We start from the raw sequence: 24,311 nt of genomic DNA, 5'->3' as shown, positions 1-24,311 counted from the left end.
GTTATTGAGTTTGTTACATTAACTCTAAAAAGAAATAACAACAAATGTCAAGAAAGTAATACAAATATTATAATGTACTCAAAGAGTCTACCTGAGACTTCTCAACACTTGTTAAATTTACTATATAAGATGACAATTAAAAAAGATCGGAGAATATAAAAAAGTAGACTTGATCATTTACATTTCTTTTTATGAAACTAATACTCTATATTAAATAAAAGGTTTAAGAAAATCAGTGCTGAGCAAGTGTAGATTAGAGAGAATATTCGTTCTTCCCAAAGCGACAAAAATACCCTTGAGCTTTGGGTTTTACAAATGTAAATAAATTAATGCATTGTAAAAGGTGCAAAATTAGTATTTATTATGAACAATGAGTATATATATTAGTTCATTGGAAATGATTATACCAAAGTAATCTTGTGACCCTTTAAGCATTCACATTCCAATGTGAATGATTTTTAAATTTTGTGTTTCAACCTTATTATTATTATTTCATTATGATTTTGTAGAACTTAGTTGTATTTGTACGAAAGAAAGTATTTTTTGTTTTACTAGTTAAAATATTTTTAAAAACTAATTTTTGAAGAAAATATATTTCTTGAGAACAAAATTATTTTTAATGAGAGGAGGGAAAACATCATACCTAAATGACATATTAATTTAATTATATGCTCCCAACTTCCAAACACCCCACCCACTCCATCTACACTCCCTCACTAACTAAAACTTATATATAAATAAATAAATAAATTTGTAATAATATATTCTATATACTAACTAAAACTCCTAAGCAAAAAAAAAAAAAAAAAAAACTAAAACTTAGAAATAAAATGGAAAAAATTATTTTATTATTATTTTTTAAAATTATATTTAGAAAAGCATCATAATATTTTATACATAACTTCAAGTTGCGTTTCAAAAATTTCTTAACACTTTTTTGGAGTCGTTAATTTGAGCTTAGACAGTATAATACGAAGCTAACATTAATAAACAAATAATTGGGATGGATCTAACTCAAACATCATACAATATAGCGTGAAGACATAATTCAACCCAAAAAGTAATTCAAAGAGTGAATTTATATGAGTCTGCCAAATTTCCATAAGAAAATGGAAATTCTTAGCATAAGTAAGTCAAATAACAATAATTTTTCGTTTAGACTACTAATCGATTAATTTTATTTCATCTCTACAATTCTTGGTTATATGAATTATATAGTTTGAGATAGACAACTGCCAAAATGCATCCAATTTTTTTTTTTAAAAAGTAGATGTTTTTTTACTAGGTAGTACTACTTTGTATTCTTAAACTTTTAAAGCTGTCCACATCTCTGTCTGAGAGTTTCTGGCCTTAAGAAGTTTGGCCTATTCTGAGCATGTTTGTATTTTTCTGGTTAATAAAGAAAAGAGTGACGAGACATAATAATAATAATAGAGGGAGATAATGATAATGATATTGAAAAGGGAAAACCTTTTTAGTAACTTTTAAGTTAAAATTCACCAAGAAGAATTTATGGGGGTCAGTTACCAACACATTCCTAGATCTCACGGTTTCCAGAATTCCAGGCTTTTTTAGTCATTCTGTTGTTTCTTTTTTTTCTTTCTCGAGAAAAATTCTATCTTTATTACCTTTTAAGCTCAAAATGTTGCCAATTTTAGCATAATTGAGTAAAAGAAAGAAACTTGGCATTTGAGTTTTTTCTAGTTCTTGAAAGTGCTAATTGTGAAAAAACTGAAACTTTTTCATTTGGGTGCTCGAGGTTTGTAATCTTGAAATGAACTAGTTGTGTAAATACAGAAACTTTGTCATTTGGGTGTTTGAGCTTTTTCCAGTTTCTTGAAAGAGCTAGTTGAGTAAAGACTGAAACTTTATCATCTATGTGTTTGAAATTTTCAATCTTGAAATGAGCAAGTTTATCAGGTTCTTGTGAAGGGGTAGTTGAAAATGGATAAAAGGGCATTTATTTCAATGGTAAATGATGGGGTTTTGTTAAAAAAATTACTTTGTTGAGTAGGTGAAATTTGTGATGGAAAGAATGTTGCGTCTGTTTTGGAATGTGGGGCTGCTACTGTTTTGTACATTGATAGAGAGTTCTTCTGCTACACTTTCTCCTGCTGGTGTTAACTATGAAGGTTAGCTTCTTTCTTGAAATTTATCAGTTGTACTGAAATTTTCATATTATCAAATTAGGCAAAAAGTAGAAGAACTAGTTAAATCCTCTGCATCAGGGGTGCAAGGGTTTCATCTGAATCCACTTCGACAAAAAATTGACCTGGTGTATTTAAGATTAAGATTATTTTTATATATGTATAGTAGACATTGAATCCCCTTGTATTCGTCGTGTGTTTACTTCTTTATATTTTGTACCCCTTACTCCTTTGCAATGTGTACGAGTATGTGATCTATCTTTTTTCTATACAATTGCCTCTCCTTATATTGAATCTTTGATGTAATGACAAACTGAAAAGTGAAAACAGTGGAAGTAATCTAATATAATGACTGTTTTTCCTTATAATAATGTGCAGTTGTTGCTTTGACGGAAATTAAGAAGGCCTTACATGACCCCTATAATGTTCTGGACAATTGGGATGTGACTTCTGTAGACCCTTGCAGTTGGAGAATGGTCACTTGTTCCTTGGAGGGCTATGTGTCTGCTCTGTAAGTTGTTTAGATGAAAAAATATTTTTGTAGAAACTTAGTTGGCTCATGAAAAGGCTTGATTTTAATCCAGTAACTTTATCACTGAATGTTTTCTCCTGAATCAGAGCACTACCTAGTCAAAGTCTATCTGGCACCTTATCGCCTGGAATTGGCAATCTTACTAACTTGCAATATGTGTAAGTTTTGACTATATACATCTCTTAGTTGCTAGCGTCACTTCTTATATGATTTTCCTAGTGTTATTAAGCCATTTTCTCGCAAACTGTTCTTGATTCATGTAGATTGTTGCAAAACAATGCCATTTCTGGTCATATTCCTGATGTGATTGGGAAGTTACAAAAGCTTCAGACACTTGATCTTTCCAACAATAAATTTGAAGGCGAAATACCCACTTCCTTCGAAGACCTGAAGAATTTAAATTATTTGTGAGTTCATAAATTTACACTTATTATTATTCACTTTCAAGAGACCTCTTATAACAGATTAAAACTGACTGCAACCATATATTTCACTCTCTCAAAGATTTTATACGTCATGTGACTTATTGACTCAAATCTTCTGTTTCTTTCTTATCCTTGTATTGACTTAGCTGATCATTGCTTGCAGGGATGTCTCTTATAATAATCTAAGTGGTACCCTTCCTAAATTATCAGCGCGAGCTTTCAAGTGAGTTGGTTTTTCCTATTGCCATAATACTCAGTTATTTCACTTTCAAGTAGTTATTATTTATATTATTGAAGTTAAACTATTGATGTACCTGTAGATCTCGATACATAGTTGACAAAAATCCATTAGTTAAAATACAATGACGAATGTTTCTGGGTGAACTGCTACTTGAAAAGTATTTCATTAGTATTCCACACTATAGTGACATTGACTTCTTCTTCATGGTTTTCAGAGTGCTGGGGAATCCTTTAATTTGTGGTCAAGGTTCTGAGAATAACTGTTCAGCAGTCTATCCAGAGCCACTGTCCTTCCCACCTGATAGTCTGGCAGGTACATATATATAAGATTTTCGTGCTCAAGTCCCTTCCCTTTGCAGCTGAAAATGGAAAACTGTTAAAACATATTATACATTCTCAGGAAGTTCTGCTATTTGTGTTGTTGAAAATGTGTTGCATCTCTTATTTTTGATATCACAGATCAATCTGGTGCTGCACGCAAGAGCCGTCGCGTGGTTGTTGCGTTTGTTGCAAGTTTTGGTGCTGCTTTCTTGGTCATAATAGCCCTGGCTTTGCTTCTTTGGTGGCGCTACAGACATAATCAACAGATCTTCTTTGATGTCAATGGTAAGTTGATTTACTTCTCCCCCCTCTTCTATATGATAATTTGAGCATTTATTAGTTCTGCATTTCTAATTCTTTTCCTGCCACAGATGTATAAGTTGAGCCAAGTGAGCTTTTCATTATTGTCTGAGTGATTGGTGTTAGGTCTCATGTGAATATTTTTTAAGCTAGGATGTAATAGAGTCACCTGCTTGTGGTTTGAATCTTTATTTTAATCTCTAAAAGATTTTGTGATTGTTGATTTTAAATTCATTTTTAGTTTTAGAGAGGACATGAGTGATCAAGTAATAGGTATTGGGGATAAATTCTGTGTTTACCATATTCAATAAACCTGTTGAACATGAAGAACTTTTGAGCCGCGTCAGTTAGAAAATTATGCCCTTTTGCATACTCAGTAGTTCTGGTCAATTTTCCTAGTAAGGACTCATAAAAGTTGTTTGAATTTTGTTGTTATCGGGGCAAGTCCTGATCCACTACAGGCTACCTTAAACTTTTAGTTCCAAACATTAACAGAATAATTTGTAATCACATATCCGAATGATTACACTTGCATTTTCTTGTGAAAGTTGAAGTAAATATTTCTGTAAAAAGGAAGATGGTGTTGTGTTCACTCTCTCCGGCCACCATGCCTGATGAATTGCCTTGCCACATTTATTTCGTTGAAAGTTACTCTTGATAATCTTTTACTTTGTTTGTCTGATATATATATGTGGATCAGTTTTGGGACCTTTTTGCCTTTACTCTTTCCAATCATCTGCCATCACTTGTTACTAAATAAACCACTACTATTATTTTCTCCCTGTCTCACTTTTCAAAAGATATTCTTCATCTGTCTCTAGCTATTCCTCAAAGCTGTATCTGAGTAGCGACTTCTCAAATGCAGATCATTGTTATCCAGAGGTATGCTTGGGTCACCTGAAAAGGTACACCCTTAAGGAACTACGGACTGCCACTGACCATTTCAGCTCAAAACGTATTTTGGGAAAGGGAGGATTTGGGGTTGTGTATAAGGCCAGCTTAAACAATGGTACGGTTGTGGCCGTCAAAAGATTGAATGACTATAATGCTGTTGGTGGTGAAAATCAATTTCAGACGGAAGTAGAGTTGATTAGTTTGGCTGTCCATCGAAATCTTCTCCATCTGCTGGGGTTTTGTTCAGCTGAAAGTGAACGGCTTCTTGTTTACCCCTATATGCCAAATGGAAGTGTAGCATCACGATTAAAAGGTTACTTCTTGCCTCCATGTGTTAATACATAATAATCACTATTGATTTCAGATAACGAGTCCAACATTTCCATTTATAAAAGTTAAATATTCTCACATGGTGTTTGTTTGTTACGACACCCTTCATTCATTTTGTTTGACAGATAATTGATAGGATACAGAGTTTAAAATTTTAATTTCACTCATTTATTACATTGGAGTAGGAGAATTTTTTTAAATAGTTGTTATTATACTTGTTAAAGAAAACATCATATAAATTTTAGAGTGTGGATAGTTAAATGAATTTGAGTTCTTAAAGTTGTAAAAGGTGTACAGACCAATATAATTCTAGAATGGTGCCAAATTTTGAAGCATGTCTAATTTAAAAGTAGTCATGTTAGTGAATAGTTCCTACTTCCCAATTCATTGCCATTAAACATGATAGCGAGTGTTCTGAAGACCAGCAACCGCTGTCATAGATGAATTGAGGCCATACGATTCTTATAAAGTATTAGCTTAGATGTTACGACCCACCCTTACCTCAGTTCCATCCTTGAGCCCGCGGTGGTATGCTCACCTTCACATACTCTGTACTTCTGTAGTTATCTGATAAGACATTATCAGTTTGCTGCTGGCTGAAACCATTGTGGTATGTTTCTGCATGTTCGTAAGCCAAGCAAACCCCTTTTGCTTTTCTGGAACTTCATCAGCTACTTTTTAATAGTTTCCAACTAACTGAATTTTATATTGGCTTGATTGAAAATGCATTGTGGTTTCTAAATTTGCAGATAGCATAAATGGTAAACTAGTTTTAGACTGGTCAAGGCGGAAGAAGATAGCACAAGGTACAGCGAGAGGGCTAGTTTACTTGCATGAGCAGTGTGATCCCAAAATTATCCATCGTGATGTCAAAGCAGCAAACATTCTGTTGGATGAAGAATTTGAGGCAGTAGTTGGTGATTTTGGATTGGCAAAGCTCTTGGATCACCGCGATTCTCATGTGACAACTGCTGTTAGGGGCACCATTGGCCACATTGCTCCAGAATATTTGTCTACTGGCCAATCGTCTGAAAAAACTGACGTTTTTGGGTTTGGAATCTTGCTGCTTGAGCTGATTACAGGCCAGAAAGCTATGGACTTTGGTCGAGGTGCCAACCAGAAAGGTGTTGTTATGCTTGATTGGGTGCGTCTCTTTCTCTTTCTCTGGATGTTGTAGTGAGTACTTTTTGAAATATGTAGTGTGGGTTGTGAGAGGAATGAGCTATACAGATGCTGATTGTGCATCTCTCCTCTCTCTCTCTTTCTCATAGCTGTTTCCTTTTCAGTTATAAGGAGTTGTTGGTTGAATTAGCTAGCTAGCTAGTGCCTAGTGGTGTGTACATGTAGTTTACAAGGCTCGTTTACTGATATGCAGGTGAGAAAGCTGCATCAAGAGGAGAAATTGAACCTTATGGTAGATAGCAATTTGGAAAATAAGTTTGACCGGATTGAGCTAGAAGAGATGGTTAAAGTTGCCCTTCTATGTACCCATTTCAACCCTTGTCATCGTCCAAAAATGTCGGAAGCATTAAGGATGTTAGAAGGCGATGGATTGGCTGAAAAATGGGAGGCATCACAAAAGCTGGAGACTCCAAGAAAGCGAGCTTTTGAACCTACTCCACAAACGTATTCCAACTACGTCCAAGACTCTTCGCTAGTTGAACCAATGGAACTTTCTGGACCTAGATGACATCCAGTTTGAAGTGACAAGTATTTCATTGCTGTTCAATGTGTATGTATTCATTTTCTTTCTCCCCTCCCCTATTTCAATGTGTATGACAAGTTTGAAGTGACTGCATATGATATGATATTATATATCCCCCCTCCCCTATTCTTCTTTCAATTTTTAAAATGATATAATAATAGGGCATGTAATTATGATTTCATTACTCCTTTTTATATGAAAGATTTGAGATTTATGGTATATTTTATTGGTTAATTAATGTAACCTTTATATAACTCATTTTATTACCTATATTTTCAAACACATTGGACTGTTAATAAACCAAATCTAACAAGTTAAATTAAATTAAATATACATATCTTTGACCTCAAACAAATTCAACCATACCGTCCTATACTTGCGGAGTTTAAAATTTTTGCAATGACATCAGACGAAAGGGACACAATTATTTAATTAATGTTGCTTCTGTCTGTTTTTGCAATCTAGAAAGATTAGAAGAGACCAAAAGTCTTCCTTTCTTCCGAAAACATAAATGTGCCATCAATATTTTTCTTCTACTTTTACTCTTCAAAGGGGATTGGTAGGAGGCTGGTGTTTGAGGACTTCAATCACTGCACAAAATTAAGTTTTTTGCTGTTGGGGTTTCCAAGTTAAATTTGCACCACTACCAAAGTAAGTTGAACTCATTTGGTGAGGATTTGATTTTCCAATCTCTCCATTTCTGCTCCCAAATTTTTCAGAAAAAATAATAAAATTGGATTCATTTCGTCCTCCTCCTCTTAGCTCTCCACCAAGATAGCATAAGCAACCTTCTTTGCTCCCACTTCTCCAAGAAAAGACAAAGGTAGGATAATGAAGTGTTGAAGAGAGATGATTAGATAAGATATAAGCTTATCGAGGATATGAACTTAGACAAGAAGTTATGTAGGTTGCGAATAAGGATAGAAGGTTAAGAATTGTTGAATTACTAGCCTTTTCATGTATTTGGCTTGGTGCTAGTATAGAGTATTGTGTTGGTCGTCATATTATCCTAATTCACATAGTTCTTGGCTTTTGGTACCTGATAACACCTGGTATTATTTTAACTCTTACTTCTGATATCTCGCATCTTCAGTAGACAAGTTCAATTATTGCACTATTTTGTTGGTTCACCGTGTCAGTTGCTATGTTTTAGACATTGTTTTCTTCTTCTTTGTACTTGAATTTTCTGCACTCGAGCCTAGGGTCAATCTCTATACCTCCCTCCATAATGTAGTGATAGATTTGCATACACTCTACACTCCCCTGGCCCACTTGTACGATTCGATGGGTGTTGTTGTTATTCCTAAAACTCTAAGTATTTATATATTACTCAGGAAATAAAATAAAAATTCTCTAAAGTTTTACATGATGCCCCCCTAATACGTAAGTGTGCAAAAACTAAGCTACAAGTAAAGAACCTGTTTTGTATAAGTATTTAGTTCAAACAGTTATAATTGTGAAGTGCAGAATAGTAATGGACACAAAATTTAATGTGAAAAATCATTTTGCTCAGAAGGTGTAAAATCAGGATGTATCCAGTAAGATTTAACATGAAAAAACACCTATCCACCTGGCTGAAAAGGTGTAAAAATCGTGAAGTACACAGTAGGATTTAACTTGAAAAATCAATCGGCTTTAGAAGTGTAAAAACCGCAACCTAAATCAAGGATTCACTGCTTAGCGGGTAATGGAATCAGTAAAATTAATGAATGTATGAAATATGTTGGTGTCAAGCTCTAAGTCAAGCTGATATTGATGATTTCATTTCATGCAGGATTTGTTAACAATTAGAGGGAACTGAAATAAGGAGATGGCCATGGAGTGTGGCAAAGTGATAGGCGCCATGAACTTTGTGAGGGACGTCCAACATTTTGATATGTCGACGTTTAATCAACTGGAGGATGCTAGAAATAATCTAGAACATGCAGCTGGATTTCTGAGAAAACTGGAGAAGAGATCCCCTGAGAATACGATATCAACATATCTTAGGCCCCTATTTCTAGAAGCTCTTGATGGTTTGTCTGCAATATCTTCTCACATGAAGGATCAAGGCCAGAAGAGTGACACCGCTGAAAGGATTTCGAAGGTGCTGAAAATAATCAAATTGAAGAACATTGCTGAGCGAATCAAAGCTTCAAAACCATCAAGATCATCTAGCCAAGTCACTCTGGAGATGGTGGAGTTTGTCAAATCTTTGCTTGTTTCTGTTCATCATGCACTGTTCTTTATTAGTGCAGATGCTCATGTGTCTGTTCTTGTCAAGAAGCTGTGGGATATACTAGGCTTCTTCACGTTTATTGCAAAGCAGTGCATTGAGCTTGAGAGTATGAAGGATTTCTTCACCCATGCTGAGGATGTAGCTTACACTGCAGCATACCTATGTTTCTTAGGCTTGCACGGCACTATGGATACTGATATCTCTAAATTTCTGAAAAGGATAAGTCCTTTTAGCCCTGATGTGAGGCAGATTTATCTGAGTGTCTTGATGGGGTTAAATTCATTCAGATCAGAGACTACAATGAATGCCAAATATATTTTTGATTTTGTTAGTGCCCTCCGTAATGACCTGGAAGAGCTACTAAGCAATGTTCATCAAAGTCCGTGCATTCGTCTCCAACAAGGACTTTCACACCTTTCTAGATTTCTCTGGGACATAAAATCAGATCCATTTCCACTTGGAGAATTGATTTCTCTTCAATCACAGATGCAAGCTGTGGCCATTGAGGCAGCGGTTGCAATCTACACCTCATATGATGAGAAAGTGAAAATGAAGACTACTGAAATAGACCATTTGCCTTTTATTTTGCAACTGAAGTTAAATCATGTCAAGGTAGAAGTCTCCCTGATTAAGCTACTGAAAAGTAAACCCACTGTAATAGCTCCTCTAAAAGATCTGATTGATTATGTTTGGGAAGAGCTGATATTCATGAAAACTTTTTTCATGGATGCATTTGAGCAGTTCAAAGAGCAAACTAACGTCACTGAATTTTTCAATCTTATTCAATCTGTAACTAGCCAAGCATGGTTGGTCATTTATTCTCTTTATCGTGACATAAAGAAAGAAGGCTTAGCCAGGGAAATTAGTTGGTCGCATTTTCAGTTGCTTCTTAAGTTCAGGTTTATTAGGGCAGTGATTGGACAGATATGTCCCAGAATTTCTGTGTCATCAATACTGGACCATCCCACGATAAATCTGTTGAACTTTCTTCCTCTCAACTTTAAGGTCCTTGATTCTTATTTCAGCATGCTAAAATCATCAACAATAGATTCTTCCGATAGCCCGATGATGGATTTGGTTTTGATGGGGTTTCATGAATATATTCTTGACAACCTGCAACTGAAGAATGAAACCAGTTTGACATTTACCAATACAAATGAGGTTAAAAAGTTTTACTATGGATTGTTGCTCCTGGTAACATATCTTTTTGATCCTCTAGTTCAGTGTAGTGGATTTGGAACTATCGAAATTGAGGCTGCTGGTGATAGTAACAGAAATAGAAGGGTCAGTCTTGTTCTTCAGTATTTGACTGTAGCTTTAAAGCTTATTGAGCCTGAGGAAACCTTGATGGATATGCTAACCAAGGCCACATTGAAAGCTCCAATACTGGATATGGTTGAAAGTGCTCATGAAGAGCTTATTTTCCTCAGAGCTTTTCTCATGGATGTTCTCAGGCAACAGATGAAGCTTAACAAATATCATCATCTCTTGAGGAATGTTGAGGAGACTGCCAACAAGTTAGCACAAGTCAGTCGTTTTCGTAATGAAAGATTCATGGACGAAAACAGCACCTGGGAAGTGTGTCTTATATTGTCTGATTTCCTATATGATATTAAGTTTATCAAGGTAGAAATTAGAAAGGTATGCATTCAGGTCTTGGATGCATCACTTATGACTTTGCCAGATATCAAAGGCCTTTTAAACTTTTTATCAAACCGCCTGGACACAGTGCTTGACTGTGATGCTGGTTCGATTGCTTTTCTGATGAACCGAAGTAGAGTTCTCAAAGAGAAACTTATGTACTTGGGACACTTTCTTGCAGATGTTGTACAACACTACAATATGCATCAAGGACTCAAAGACCTCATGAAACATGTTCTAGATACCAAGTATGTCTGTTTATTGTCTGTTGGGGATTATAAATCTGCTTGGTATTACATGTTATCTCTCTCCGATATGAAGCAATTGCTTAAGTTTGTTGAGACAGAGGTCAAAACAATTATTCCTAAAGCTCCAGAGTCATCAAGTTATAGCTTCCCCAAGACAAATGGATTAGGATTTCTTCAATTTTTCCTAGGAAACTTGGAGGAGCTGTTATGTTCTAAGCTCGATTCCGTTATTGACTGGAAGGATCAGATTAGATCAGTCAAGGAAGGCATACTGTGTCTAAGAGATCATTTCGCTGAGAACTTTGATGAGCTAGATGAAGTTTATGGTTTTGTATTGAAGGTCACTGAAATGGCATATAAAGCAGAGTTTGTCATTGACTCCTGCTTAGTCAGTTCTCATCCACTCTGGTACAAATCTCATCGAATGTCTGAAGTTCTTAAGAATATCAAGCTTTTAAATAAAGCTGTTACTGAGACTTATGAAAGAAAGGAGATAGATGTGACAGTGCACAAAGTTGCAAAGACCTCCATGAATCCTGTGGCATCCTTATTAGCTTATACGCCAAGAGAAAATGAAGAAATGGAGGGCTTTCACGAGGCAATGGATAAAATTAAGAGGCAACTACTTCGAAGATCTTCTCAGCTAGATATTATCTCCATAGTTGGTATGCCTGGAATCGGCAAGACCACTCTGGCTGAGAAGATTTACAATAATCTCATAGTTACCCCTCACTTTGATGTTCACGCTAAGTGTCGTGTGACTCAACTATATTCATGGAAAGAGTTGTTGCTTACCATCTTGAATGATGTTCTTGATCCCGCTGATCGCACTGGAAAAGAAGATGGTGAATTAGCTACTGAGCTGCGTCAAGTTTTGTTAACCAAGAGATTCTTAATTCTCGTTGATGATGTGTGGGATAAAACAGTCTGGGACAATTTATATATGTGCTTCAGAGATGCTAAGAATGGGAGTAGAATTATTCTAACTACCCGGCTGAGTGACATTGCCAATTATGCTAAATGTAAGAGTGAACCCCATCATCTTCGTTTATTCAGAGATGACGAGAGTTGGACATTATTACAAGAAGAGGTGTTTCAAGGGGAGAGCTGTCCAACTGAACTTGTAGATGTGGGATTTCGAATAGCAAAAAGTTGTGGAGGATTGCCACTTTCCATTGTATTAGTTGGTGGTGTTCTGAAAGAGAAAGAGAAGAAAGAAGATTTGTGGAAAGAAGTAGAAGAAAGTTTAGGTTCCAAAAATATTGGTAGCTTGCAAAAGAGTATGTCTTTAATTGGATTCAGTTATAAGAATTTACCACATCATCTGAAGCCTTGTTTCCTCTATTTTGGAGGATTTTTTAAGGGGAAGGATATTCATGTCTCAAAATTGACTCGGTTGTGGCAAGCAGAAGGGTTTGTACAAGCAAATAAGGAAAAAAGAACAGATACCGCACACGATTTCTTGGAAGATCTTATTAGTAGAAATCTAGTAATGGTCATGAAGGAGAGACCTAATGATAAGGTGAAAAGTTGTCGCATTCATGATCTCTTGCACAATTTCTGCCTAGAAAAGTCCAAGCAAGAAAACTTCCTTAACCAAATGAACAGGTACTGAGAGAATTATACTGATTTCGTTGTGTTATGCTTCTCATTGTCACTTATTTTTGTTTATGTTCCTTCTTTTTTTCTGATTTAGGGAAGAAGATATGCTTCCTGAAAAACCTCAAGACTACCGATTGTTCATCCATTCTTACCAAGATGAGATTGATTCGTGGCGTCCATGTGGCTCAAATGTCCGTTCTTTACAATTCAAAGTGACAGACCCGGATAGCTTGTTATGGCCTCGTGATATCTCCTTCATCTTTGACAGCTTCAAACTTGTTAAAGTGTTGGATTTGGAATCGTTCAACATAGGTGGCACTTTTCCTAGTGAAGTAGAGTCTTTAATTCATTTGAGGTACTTTGCTGTTCAAACATATGCAAATTCAATTCCTTCGTTTATAGCTAAGCTTCGGAATCTTGAAACTTTTGTGGTAAGAGGATTGGGAGGAGAGGTGATAATACCTTCTTCTATTCTAAAGATGGTCAAATTGAGGCATTTACTTGTAAAGGATCGTGCTTCATTTAGTTTGCAAGGAAACATGGGTGAATCATTTTCTAACTCTCAATTAGATTATTTGGAAACCTTTTCCACTCCACGCCTCTCTTATGGTCAAGATGCAGAGATGATTTTGACAAAGATGCCAAATTTGAGAAAGTTGAATTGTATATTTTTGGAGACATTTAGTTATTTAGAGAAATTGAAGGGAAGGTGTGTTCGTTTTCCCACATTAGAGTTTCTAAGTCACCTTGAATCCCTAAAGTTGGTTTCCAACTGCTATCCATCTAAGCTTCCTCATGTGTTCAATTTCCCCTCAAAACTAAGGGAATTGACTTTGTCTAAGTTTCGCTTACCCTGGTACGAAATTTCTATCGTTGGAGAACTGCCTAACTTGGAGATCCTAAGGTTGCTTTCCAGAGCCTTCGAAGGGAATGAATGGGAAGTGAATGATTCAGAATTTCCTGAACTCAAATACTTAAATTTGGACAACATCAACATTTCACAGTGGTCCGTCTCTGATGATGCTTTTCCTAAGCTTGAACGTTTGGTTTTAACCAAGTGTAAGCAGCTTGAGGAAATCCCTTCTCATTTTGGTGACGCCGTAACTCTGAAAAGCATTGAAGTAAACAGGTGTGGCTGGTCTGTTTCCAATTCAGCCTTGGAAATTCAAACTGCGCAACATGAAGACATGGCAAATGATGCTTTCGCAGTTACCATACAGCCTCCAGATTGGGCTAGAAAACCATTTGCTTGACTCGTTTCTGGTACACTCTTGCGATATTCACCTAATTACATTTCCATTTCTCTAAATTTAATATGCGTATTTTCTAATGTTGTACTTGTAACTAAAGAGGCTATATGCTATATACTTGAATCTGTGTGCTAAAACTGAACTTTTTTGAAGATGGGTCAGTTCCTTTTTTCTCATAATTGGGAATAGTACTGCTGTCAGTTTTTGAAGTGTTTGATATACCATTCAATATCTATTTCTTGAAGATATGTGACTGAAGTTTCTATTATTCATCTCTAAATAAAAGCTAGTAGAGGGATGCAAAGAAATCATTTTCTGTTGGGTTTCGTATATTTTGATGATTGACAAAGTAATGGAATAACTTCATGAAATAGGTAGATGATACATGTTTTAGCATCCAGAGTCCAACTTGACTTTATATCTGAATAAAAGGAGTCTTGAGTAGAAAAGATCACGAGTTATAATACTACACACACCTGAGCCTAACTCAACCTCAAAAGCTAGCTCATGAGGGGAGGTTTGTCCAAGTCCATCTAAAGAGACCAAATTCCCATCCCTCTACCGATATGAGACTTCTTAACTGTACAACAGATATCCAGGACAGGAGTCCAAAGACGTATAGACTCAAGCATCCAAAGCAACAAAAGAGTCGGAGTTCTTAGAAGATGGGAAGCACGGCTAAGAGCTATAAATATATAAGGTTTTCCACAAATCACAATCTGAACAATATTTTTCAAATTGCTATTAACGTTCAATTTCTCCTCTTGATGCAGCTTTCTCACCTGCATATCATTAAACGAGAGAGAGTTGAAGTATGTGAGCCTTGTAAACTACATGTACACACCACTAGCTAGCAATATTCCATATAGTCTAACAATCAAACATTAAAATATTTTAATGTTTGATTGTTAGACTGGTCAAGGCGGAAGAAGATAGCACAAGGTACAGCGAGAGGGCTTGTTTACTTGCATGAGCAGTGTGATCCCAAAGTTATCCATCGTGATGTGAAAGCAGCAAACATTCTGTTGGATGAAGAATTTGAGGCAGTAGTTGGTGATTTTGGATTGGCAAAGCTCTTGGATCACTGCGATTCTCATGTGACAACTGCTGTTAGGGGCACCATTGGCCACATTGCTCCAGAATATTTGTCTACTGGCCAATCGTCTGAAAAAACTGACGTTTTTGGGTTTGGAATCTTGCTACTTGAGCTGATTACAGGTCAGAAAGCTATGGACTTTGGTCGAGGGGCCAACCAGAAAGGTGTTGTTATGCTTGATTGGGTGCGTCTCTTTCTCTTTCTCTGGATGTTGTAGTGAGTACTTTTTTGAAATATCTAGTGTGGGTTACAGATGCTGGTTGTGCATCTCTCCTCTCCTCTCTTTCTCATAGCTGTTTCCTTTTCAGTTACAAGGAGTTGTTGGTTGAAATAGCTAGTGCCTAGTGGTGTGTACATGTAGCTACTTGAGTCGTAACTTTATGATATGTATTTACAGAAAAACAATATGTGTTGATGTGAATGCAAGCGAATAATTAAGAAAAAATATGAATCAAGTAAGTACCTACCTACTTTTTTTCCTTTCATATGAAAAGACTTAAATACCAAGAAAGTCATTGTTTATTTGAGCTGAGTTTTTTCTTCACAGTGAATTAATTATCATCCTAAAATTATTAATCATTAAGTGATACTCAATTAGGCTTTAACTAGTTATGTCACATCACGACTTTGGATGAGTCAAATCTTGAAAATATATTAATTTATATTTTTCTAGTTTTTGATCTCAAAATATTCAATTTTTTTTTTACTTATACTTCATTTTTTTAGAGTACTATCATACTTATTTTGCTAATCTCGCAATTTTCGATTGATTATTTGACTAATTACTATAATTATGATATTATAGCAATTTTCAATTGTTATGCGTTGATCATAATCCGATTTGAGAACCTTCTTTTACAAAATCCTTTTATCAATTTAAGCTATAGAAAAATATAATTATACATTTACCGAATTCACTAAAAAAAATGAGCATCTACCAATGAAATAACACTAGAGAAAACTCAACAAAAACAATTTTTTTCATTTAAAATGAAGAAGAGCGCCAAAATGTCAAAAAGCAAAAAAGCATAACAATTAACATTGAGCAAAAATTTGATTGATTCGTAACAAAATCAAGTGGTTGGTTGAAGAAGAATAGAAAAAAACTTTCTAAAAATGACGAATATATACTTAAAAAAAGACAAAAGAGAAATGTGTATATACAATCTGTTGGTGAAGAATGATTAAAAAAACCCTATATTACCGACCAAAAAAAGGTGATATATATATATTATAAGAGTAGTAAATAATATAACTTGCGGCAAGAAGAGAGGTTTCGATAAGGCAAAGAATGAAGCTTTCGATGAAACTTTTGGTCGCCAAAATGATATCTAAAGCTCGTCATCGACGCCCAAAACAGAGGAGACTGAGAAAGCGTACTGAAATTTCAAGGGAAGATTCCATGGGGTGTTTGCCAGAAGAACTGATCCTAGCTATTCTTGTAAGGGTTCCAGTTAAATACCTCTTACAGTTCAAATGTGTTTCCAAAAATTGGTTTAATTTGATATCTAGCCCTGAATTTGTGAAAACTCATCTTGGTTTTTCTGCTAACGATTACACCCGCCATATGTCTCTGTTACAATATAATGCACTATCGACGGAGATTAAATATTGTTATGTTACTAGTTTATTTCATGAACCTGTTATTGAGGCGCTTGATTTGTATTGTCCCATGAAAAATACACCTCAAAGTGTTCAAATTTCGGGTTCTGTTAATGGTTTGGTTTGTCTTTCTGATGGGTTTGGTAGGTTGGTGCTATGGAATCCATCAATTAGAAAGTTCAAGAATGTGTTTGGATTTCTGCCTACACAGATGGGTTCCGCCTGGTTCAAGAGTGGTTTTGGATATGATGAGGTCCATGATGACTATAAGGTAGTGGGTATTTTTAGTAACATGGTTAAGGCCTATTTCGAGGCTGTCATATATAGTTTAAAAAGGGATTCTTGCACAACACTTGAAGATTTTAAACCTGGGGTGAGTTACTGTGGTGATGCTAAATTTGTGCATCGTAAACTTCATTGGATTACTTATCGTAGACGTGGTTGGGGCATCTCGTGTATTGATTTGGTTGAAGAGAAATGGGGAAAGTTGGAGCTGCCTAGCCACAACGAAGAACAAGAATTGAAGCTTGGAGTGTTGCAAGGTGATCTTTCGTTCCTCTCTAGTAATGATGAGAGAAATCACTCTGATGTGTGGGTAATGAAGGAATATGGAGTTAAAGCGTCTTGGACAAAACTGTATACCATCAGGTATCCCGAGAACTATAAGCTAGTGACGCCCCTTTTCACGTATAGTAAAGGTAAAATTCTACTCGCGTTTAAATCATCTTTGGCGATATATGATCCAAAGAACGACTCGATCACATATCCAACGGTTACTAATGTTGAGCTTACTGACTCTATCACACATGCAGAGTATAATATTGACGTTACTAGTTATTACAGCATTATTGAGGCAGAAATCTGCATTGAAAGCCTAGTTTGTCCGGATTTACCAAACAAATATTGAAAGATGTCAGAGCTCCTGTCGTAATAGTTAACAACTTGTAAGTATTCTTTCGCTGCATTTTTCACGTGTTTTAATATTCTGCTTATTTTTTCGTTTATAGTAGACTAACTTTAGAATGTTGCCCAAGATGTTCAAAATAAATACACCAGATATTCCTACTTAAATTGAGTTATCAATTCTAATCTTGGAATGTAGATGTTATCATCATTTAAAGTTTAACAAAAACTTCCTACTTTAGTAAGAATTACTCATTTTTCAAAAGTTTGAATCATTTTGCGTTGAGCATAGGCACAGTTGGAAGTGTTGATTTGCAGTGTCCAACACACTATAAAACTAACTTATTTCCCCTTTACAAATAGGAAGATCAATTTCTTTTTCTTTTTTCAACCTATATGCAGGTGAATTAATTTTTTCATTTTCTCTGACCTTCGTTGCTTCCATTATTCAACTGCTTATAAAACATTGCTCACTTTTAGATGTTGGCAGCAACGTTAGCTCTTCCCTCTTAATTTTAAATTCTAAGCTTTTTATTTTAAAAATCTTGTTTCGGGGTCAGGATATCCTATTCTTTGTGTGATCTGTTACTCTCAAACTAAATCTCAATTTGATGTAACCAAAAGCATTCAACATTTACCTACCTTTAGGGGCTTAAAATGGTATTTAGCTCTTAAATTTTGCCTCGTCAATAAGGAGAACAACTTATAGCTGCTGTAAGGCCCAAAACCGAATTCATATTCAACACCATCGTAGTACCCTTAATTTCCCCTTCAACTACATCTTTTCTGGCAGGCTCAAAGATTTCTTCTGTATCATTTTCATCTGTATTGGGTGTACCTCTGAAATTATCAAAATAGGTTAAGTTGCCTATTTTTACAACGACGATTGAGGCCAAATAATTTCATCACATCTAAGACATGTTGCTCGGACTCTCCAAAAATGATGCCGCACCCGTGTCGGATCCTTCAAAAATACACTATTTTGGGGGGATCGGACACGCACCCATCGACATGTTTGAAAAGTCCGAGCAACATAGCTTTTTTGTGCAAATGTTGAATCATACAACATTTTGAATTTTTCCTCAGATTTTGCTACTGAAGTTGCATTGAAGCTAGTCGACTTTGCTGTCGTCTGCAATGGTGAATAAGTGTTACACCTTCTACTCTAGCTCTTGAGTCACGTGTTTCAAGTATGTTTGCGACTCGAGGATAATTGAGTCTGAACCCAACTGATTTATTGCTGCAAAACAGAATTTTGATCCTTCCCCTTTTAGCCATCGCCTTTATCTCCCTTAATGTTTCAGCCCATTCAAAAAACACTCTAGATAACTTTACATCAGACACCTCCTCCTTCCTCCTTCATAGATACCGACACCTTTCCAAAATCTTCATGAAACGGAGTGTATCCGGCTCTTCTTCTTTCACTTTAGCATTGAGTTGGGAAACTGAGTTGAAGGAGAAAACAGTTTTAGGAAGCGTTTAGCTGCTATAATCTTCTTCACTGCTATAAAAAAAAATATTGAGGCCTCTCTCTTAAATATCGCTTTAAGTCCCCCAATATTGTTGAGTCGGCCCTGATTGATACTTCTGGTGTCATCGTCGACTACTTAAGAACTTTGTCTTCAGAGATCCAGAACTAGTAGAGACACCTTTGTTTGCTCGATTCCTTTTACGAGAACGTCTGGGAGAAGTGACCTCCTCTTCTTCATCTTCATCATCGGTGTTAATTGTTATACCAAATGACCTGACACGTTGAGGAATGTGAACATTGAAGTAATAGTTGACGATGCTTTGCCTATTCTTGGAAGGAAAACATGTTAATGCTGGTTTCATTAAGTGTTTGCCTTTCTACAGACACGTCTTAGCGAGGGACCTGAACTTCTTTTGGTCCTTAGTGTTCCACAACTATGAAACTTCTCCTCCCATTTCATCAAACTTCCAGACATTGAAGGCTGTCTCTAGTTCAGACTTCAACTTCACTTACTGCTGTATTCTATAATCTGAAACTTACATCATTCTTTTTCCCCTTTACAGATAGGAAGATTAGTTTCTGTTTCTTTTTCAACCTACTGCTATACTCCGCGAGTTAACTTTCTGTCCTGTCGATAAAACATTGCTCACTTCTAGATGTAGGCAGCAACATTATCTCTTCCGTCTTAATTTTAAACTAGAAGCTTTTAGTTTTTGTGATGTAACCAAAGGCACACATCACAACTCACATATTCTTTTACATGGATATTTCTTTGGTTATCATGTCTCCATAAGGAAACCAACCTTTAGGAGTTTCAACTGATATTTCGCACACTAATAAGAACAACTTATACTCACATATATATATTGTTGATGATTGCAGGTTGTTGTAGAATCATACATGTGTTCAGGGGAACATATATACTTGCTACTCATGGTTTAGCAACTACATAGGAGAAGTGGATGCAAGCTTTCGGCCAAATGGTCTACTTTACCTCAATTCACCATTTCGAACCTTATACAAAAGATTTTTCCATACTGTGAAGTAAGATTATATCATTGCAGGTTGTAAAAACTGTATGATGCTACTTAATTTTGTTGAAAGAAGCAAGAAACGCTCATAAATTGAACTTGTTAGTTGGAATACAATCATACAAGTTTATGCTCTCGTTTTTTGTTTTTGTTTTTAAGTTTCTGCTTGGTGTAACTATACACAATTAGATATTTGATAACTTTGCTCTACAATATCTACCGTTCATGATGTAGGTCTCGAGTAAATTTGAACATGTACTCACTCATCTACCGACTAACTTTTTAATCTAATTTTTGAACTTGAAATTTAAATTAAATTATATTTTAATATTTATTAGGTGTTTAACAGGATGTGCCTTTGGATAAGGAGCCTAAATATAAAGTTTTGGCAAATATGAGGATTTAGTTTTCCAAATATCTAGAATTACTCCATATGTTCATGTTACTCCTTCGTCGTTTTTTACTTGGATTTAGTTTAAAATTATCATTTTAAACTTTAATTATAAACATTTTCTTACAAGAATTCTATGAAAAGTTTTGGCAAACGAGGCGTTGCCATGAAAATCAAATACTCTAATTAGTCTTATTTGATGTGAAAAGTATCACGAACTTTATTACAAGTCGAAACAATTAATTTTATAATGTTTTTATTTTTAATAAAATGATTTACAATTATCTAAATAAAAGTTATTTCAGACAATGCATAAATCTACATTTTTTCAAGTATTGTCCACAGTCAAACAATGTCACATATAACAGAAAGAGAAAAGTATCATTCATTTAATTTTGCTTGAAGGTATTTTTTTTTAAAAAATATGATTTTGATGAACTACTGCTCCCTCTATTGTTAACTAAATTTGTAAGATTGCACATATATATTCAACAAATATATTTAAAGACATAATTTTTATTATTATATATTTTTCATGATATTATAAAATAACCTAAAAAATCTAAAACTTCAATAAATAAATAAATAAATAAGTAATTTAATTATTATTTTAAACAATAAAAAAAATCAAATAATATAAAATAAAAGATCTTTAAAATCTCAAATAAGTACTCTATATAGTAATAGACTAGATCTCAAAAGAATAATGTAATTGAAGTCCCCCGCAGTCCACCACGAGTCCTTCCTTGGAAGAGATCTACAAAATATAACTTTTTTTTTTTTTGCCTCTTCCACATTGTAATTGCCAAAAGAACAAACTTTGTTCATAAAAATTGGTGTATATTACAAAGAAAATCATTGATTTTTTTGTTTTCCATTGATGAGGTTTTGAGATTTAGAATGGACTTGAAGAAACTGCCATTTTCTGATTCTTCTCCAAGAAGAAAGGTAGTTGTTTCTGGCTTTAGTTTGGGTGTTGCTACTTCTTTAATTTTTATTTGTATTCTATTGTTGAAGTATTCATCAAAATCTCCATTTGTAATCCCTGTTTTTAGTTACAGTGATAATAATAATAACAGTAATAGTACCCTCATTTCTTGGCCTTTCTCTTTCTCTAATGCTAGTGTTAGTTTGAGTTCCAAAGCTTCACACAATGGAAACTTTAGTACCAATAAAATTGATGAAAGTGGGATATTTTCCAATTTTGGGGAAATTTTAGGAAATCCCCATGTCTCTGAAAAGGTAAAAAATGAAAGCTTTCTTGTTCAAGAATCAGGGAATGGAACCGTTTTGAGTATCCAAGATTCCACAAACTATAATGTGACCTCAACTTATATTGAGGATGTTGTGGGATTAAGTGGTGGTGATAGAAAAAAAGTTGCAGTGGGTGAGGGTAAAGGGGGTTTGTCTGTGGAGAAGAATGCTGTGTTGTTTAAAAGTGATGGAGAATCATTGATTAGACGCCACAGGGATTTTTATGGGGATTGTGATGTATATGATGGTGAATGGGTTAGAGATGACACGAAGCCGTATTATCCTCCGGGTTCTTGCCCTATGATTGATAGGGATTTTGATTGTCACCTTAATAAGAGGCCAGATGATGAGTATATCAAGTGGAGATGGCAACCATATGCATGTGACATACCGAGGTATGAGTACTAATACTCCTACTCACAATGTTTGAAATTTGACTATGAATTACAATTTAGTCTTTGGTAACACCCTCAATGCATAAAGTGATATTTACTTTTGGATTGAACTTAAGAACAAATGTTCTGGAACTACCTTGTAAGACAGAACATAGAAATCTATATTCAGATGCTGCCCCAAAAAGTACAATGTATTTTCTAATCAGTTAATCCAGTATGTTGCAATTGCTTGTAAGTTTCTTAGGGTGTTAGTTTTTTACTATATCTTGTGTGAAGTTTGAGTGCACACCTATGAACTGCAAGCAGAAGCATGCCTTTGTAAAATGCTGTAATGCCAAACTTGACGTCGTTTTAAATGTGTTTCTTTACTGATGTTATTCACATTGCCAATGAAATTTATTAGATTTACATAGTCTATGTTGCATATTTAGTTATATTGGTCAATTTAACTGATTTACACCTCACACACTAGCCTCAATGCAACTGATTTTCTGGAGAGATTGAGAGGGCAAAAGCTTGTTTTTGTGGGGGACTCATTGAATAGGAACATGTGGGAGTCCCTTGTTTGCATTCTTCGCCACAGTATCCGAGACAAAAGGCGAGTTTATGAGATATCAGGAAGGCATGAATTCAAAAAGAAGGGCTTCTATGCATTCAGATTTGAGGCAAGCTATTTAACATCTTTTATCCGTGACCTGAGAATTGCTAATTTCCTTGTCATCTTATCATGCTGTGATTTGGTTGCAGGATTATAACTGTTCTGTGGATTTTGTTAGCTCTCCGTTTCTTGTCAGACAATCAACTTTTAAAGGGAAAAATGGTTCTTTCGAGACGCTAAGATTGGATTTGATGGACAAGACGACTTCAATGTATAGTGATGCTGATATTGTAATTTTCAACACTGGTCATTGGTGGACTCATGAGAAAACCTCCAGAGGGTTAGCACTTTACTTCTTTCACTAAAAGCTGGATCTTGCATGTCATTGTTAGTTGGAATTTATAAACTTGTGCTCTTGGTGGATTATAGGGAAGACTACTACCAGGAAGGTAATCATGTGCATGGAAGGCTCAAGGTTTTAGAGGCGTATAAGAGAGCGATTTCCACTTGGGCAAGGTGGGTGGATCAGAACTTTGACGGAAGCAGAAGTCAAGTTATTTTTAGAGGATATTCGGTTACACACTTCAGGTACAATTCTTTGTTACATGTTACTTTAGCTACAACTCTGAAGGGGATGTCATGATTAAGGACCTCTGGGAAGGTTATCTCTAAAAGTGAATGTATGTCCTGTTTTCTGTTAGGCTTGTTTTGTGGATGTATAAAGGTATGTGCTGTTTAGTGAGATGGTCAAGTTGGTCGCTCACTGCAAACTTGGGCGTAATGAATATACAGAAGAATAAACACTTTAATTATCAAATATATGTTGATTCCTTCAAAAAGTAGATAAGCTATGGGATTCTTTTATTCACATTACATGTACTCAGCAATAGTGATGTAATTAGTAAGTTTGTGTATTGAAGAAGGGATTTCTTTTTTATGCAGGGGAGGTCCATGGAACTCAGGGGGGCAGTGCCATAAAGAAAGGGAACCAATATTCAAGAAGTCTTATTTAGCAAAATACCCTTCAAAAATGAAAGTGCTACATCAGGTCCTTCATAATATGACGACCCCTGTCATTTATATGAACATTAGTAGGCTTACAGACTATCGTAAAGATGGTCATCCATCGATATACAGAAAGGAGTACAAGAGAGTAGAAGAAGCAATACACTCTCAGGATTGCAGTCATTGGTGCCTACCAGGTGTACCCGACACTTGGAACGAGTTGTTATATGCATCTCTCCTCAAAACCAGAAAAGGCTCTTGGAACAACTGAACTGAACTTTTTCTTTTATTCTTTTACTACTTTACTTGTCAATGTAAAAAAGAAGCTGGGGATGTTCGTGTGTATTAGATAGATCAGTCTTGGAGATGAGAATATTGAGCTAATCACACTATTTTTCATTATCTAACAATGTGATATGTTGTATTTAAGTAACAATCAAAGCATAAACACAATATTTATACTCATGATATTCAAGTTTATCATTATACAAGTTCTTTTTAATCGAGATGTTTTTTTTTTTTACATCGCTTTTAAATTAATATATAATTAGACATCCCTAGACCCCCTAGCATGCCTTTTCTCGAGAATTAATCACTGTTATTTTATCTCTACTATAAATTAAAATTAAAATTTCTCAATTTTTCTGATAGGCGCACAAACACAATATATATATATATATATATATATTCCAACATAGGACTAGAGAAGGAA

General features: G+C 35.2%; 5 protein-coding genes across 16 annotated transcripts; all 5 read left to right on the top strand.

The window, feature by feature from the left end:
- Positions 1 to 1,417: 1,417 nt before the first annotated feature.
- Positions 1,418 to 7,075, top strand: LOC107020481 (protein NSP-INTERACTING KINASE 3-like). Its single transcript, XM_015220868.2, has 10 exons — positions 1,418 to 2,132; positions 2,526 to 2,658; positions 2,766 to 2,837; positions 2,943 to 3,086; positions 3,268 to 3,327; positions 3,560 to 3,657; positions 3,804 to 3,950; positions 4,831 to 5,172; positions 5,939 to 6,333; positions 6,565 to 7,075. Exons 1-10 carry the CDS (start codon positions 2,027 to 2,029, stop codon positions 6,877 to 6,879), a joined length of 1,812 nt encoding a protein of 603 aa, XP_015076354.1. The 5' UTR covers positions 1,418 to 2,026; the 3' UTR covers positions 6,880 to 7,075.
- Positions 6,786 to 14,877, top strand: LOC107020480 (putative late blight resistance protein homolog R1A-4). Of its 11 annotated transcripts, none has more exons than XR_003578606.1 (5): positions 7,355 to 7,545; positions 8,669 to 12,609; positions 12,698 to 13,866; positions 14,453 to 14,553; positions 14,627 to 14,765. XR_003578606.1 is itself a non-coding variant. In XM_027917269.1 (4 exons), exons 2-3 carry the CDS (start codon positions 8,705 to 8,707, stop codon positions 13,854 to 13,856), a joined length of 5,064 nt encoding a protein of 1,687 aa, XP_027773070.1. In that variant the 5' UTR covers positions 7,355 to 7,545; positions 8,669 to 8,704; the 3' UTR covers positions 13,857 to 13,866; positions 14,766 to 14,877. The 11 variants fall into 11 exon arrangements, 8 of the variants coding, with proteins under 8 accessions (XP_027773067.1, XP_027773070.1, XP_015076353.1 ...); XR_001456914.2 differs by having other exon boundaries at positions 14,445 to 14,553; XR_003578605.1 differs by having other exon boundaries at positions 14,228 to 14,553.
- LOC107019173 (protein NSP-INTERACTING KINASE 3-like) lies at positions 14,762 to 15,340 on the top strand (the record flags this gene model as incomplete). Its single annotated transcript, XM_015219745.2, has 1 exon — positions 14,762 to 15,340. A coding segment is annotated over one exon (405 nt), but the record flags the coding sequence as incomplete, so codon positions are not given.
- An 823-nt stretch (positions 15,341 to 16,163) lies between these two features.
- LOC107018774 (F-box/kelch-repeat protein At3g23880-like) lies at positions 16,164 to 20,092 on the top strand. Of its 2 annotated transcripts, XM_015219341.2 has the most exons (3): positions 16,165 to 17,249; positions 17,364 to 17,495; positions 19,808 to 20,092. In XM_015219341.2, exons 1-2 carry the CDS (start codon positions 16,241 to 16,243, stop codon positions 17,456 to 17,458), a joined length of 1,104 nt encoding a protein of 367 aa, XP_015074827.1. In that variant the 5' UTR covers positions 16,165 to 16,240; the 3' UTR covers positions 17,459 to 17,495; positions 19,808 to 20,092. The 2 variants fall into 2 exon arrangements, with proteins under 2 accessions (XP_015074826.1, XP_015074827.1); XM_015219340.2 differs by having other exon boundaries at positions 16,164 to 17,495.
- A 921-nt stretch (positions 20,093 to 21,013) lies between these two features.
- LOC107020852 (protein trichome birefringence-like 2) lies at positions 21,014 to 24,090 on the top strand. The gene is made up of 5 exons (XM_015221371.2): positions 21,014 to 21,996; positions 22,469 to 22,661; positions 22,744 to 22,934; positions 23,024 to 23,182; positions 23,537 to 24,090. Exons 1-5 carry the CDS (start codon positions 21,248 to 21,250, stop codon positions 23,868 to 23,870), a joined length of 1,626 nt encoding a protein of 541 aa, XP_015076857.1. The 5' UTR covers positions 21,014 to 21,247; the 3' UTR covers positions 23,871 to 24,090.
- The last annotated feature ends 221 nt before the right edge of the window (positions 24,091 to 24,311 follow it).

This window comes from Solanum pennellii, chromosome 5, assembly GCF_001406875.1.
Source record: "Solanum pennellii chromosome 5, SPENNV200".
Classification (NCBI taxonomy): domain Eukaryota; kingdom Viridiplantae; phylum Streptophyta; class Magnoliopsida; order Solanales; family Solanaceae; genus Solanum; species Solanum pennellii.
The sequence above is the reverse complement of the archived record's forward strand: the minus strand, read 5'-3'. Positions and strand labels throughout refer to the sequence as shown.

What these genes read in the sequence shown, in the direction of transcription:
- LOC107020481 (XM_015220868.2), top strand. Translation starts at nt 2,027, where the DNA reads ATGGAAAGAATGTTGCGTCTGTTTTGGAATGTGGGGCTGCTACTGTTT. An exon ending in CTTACTAACTTGCAATATGT is followed by an intron (nt 2,838 to 2,942) that starts GTAAGTTTTGAC and finishes TGATTCATGTAG; the next exon opens with ATTGTTGCAAAACAATGCCA. An exon ending in GATCTTCTTTGATGTCAATG is followed by an intron (nt 3,951 to 4,830) that starts GTAAGTTGATTT and finishes TCTCAAATGCAG; the next exon opens with ATCATTGTTATCCAGAGGTA.
- LOC107020480 (XM_027917269.1), top strand. Translation starts at nt 8,705, where the DNA reads ATGGCCATGGAGTGTGGCAAAGTGATAGGCGCCATGAACTTTGTGAGG. An exon ending in TTCCTTAACCAAATGAACAG is followed by an intron (nt 12,610 to 12,697) that starts GTACTGAGAGAA and finishes TTTCTGATTTAG; the next exon opens with GGAAGAAGATATGCTTCCTG.
- LOC107018774 (XM_015219340.2), top strand. Translation starts at nt 16,241, where the DNA reads ATGAAGCTTTCGATGAAACTTTTGGTCGCCAAAATGATATCTAAAGCT.
- LOC107020852 (XM_015221371.2), top strand. Translation starts at nt 21,248, where the DNA reads ATGGACTTGAAGAAACTGCCATTTTCTGATTCTTCTCCAAGAAGAAAG. An exon ending in TATGCATGTGACATACCGAG is followed by an intron (nt 21,997 to 22,468) that starts GTATGAGTACTA and finishes CTCACACACTAG; the next exon opens with CCTCAATGCAACTGATTTTC. An exon ending in TCTATGCATTCAGATTTGAG is followed by an intron (nt 22,662 to 22,743) that starts GCAAGCTATTTA and finishes ATTTGGTTGCAG; the next exon opens with GATTATAACTGTTCTGTGGA.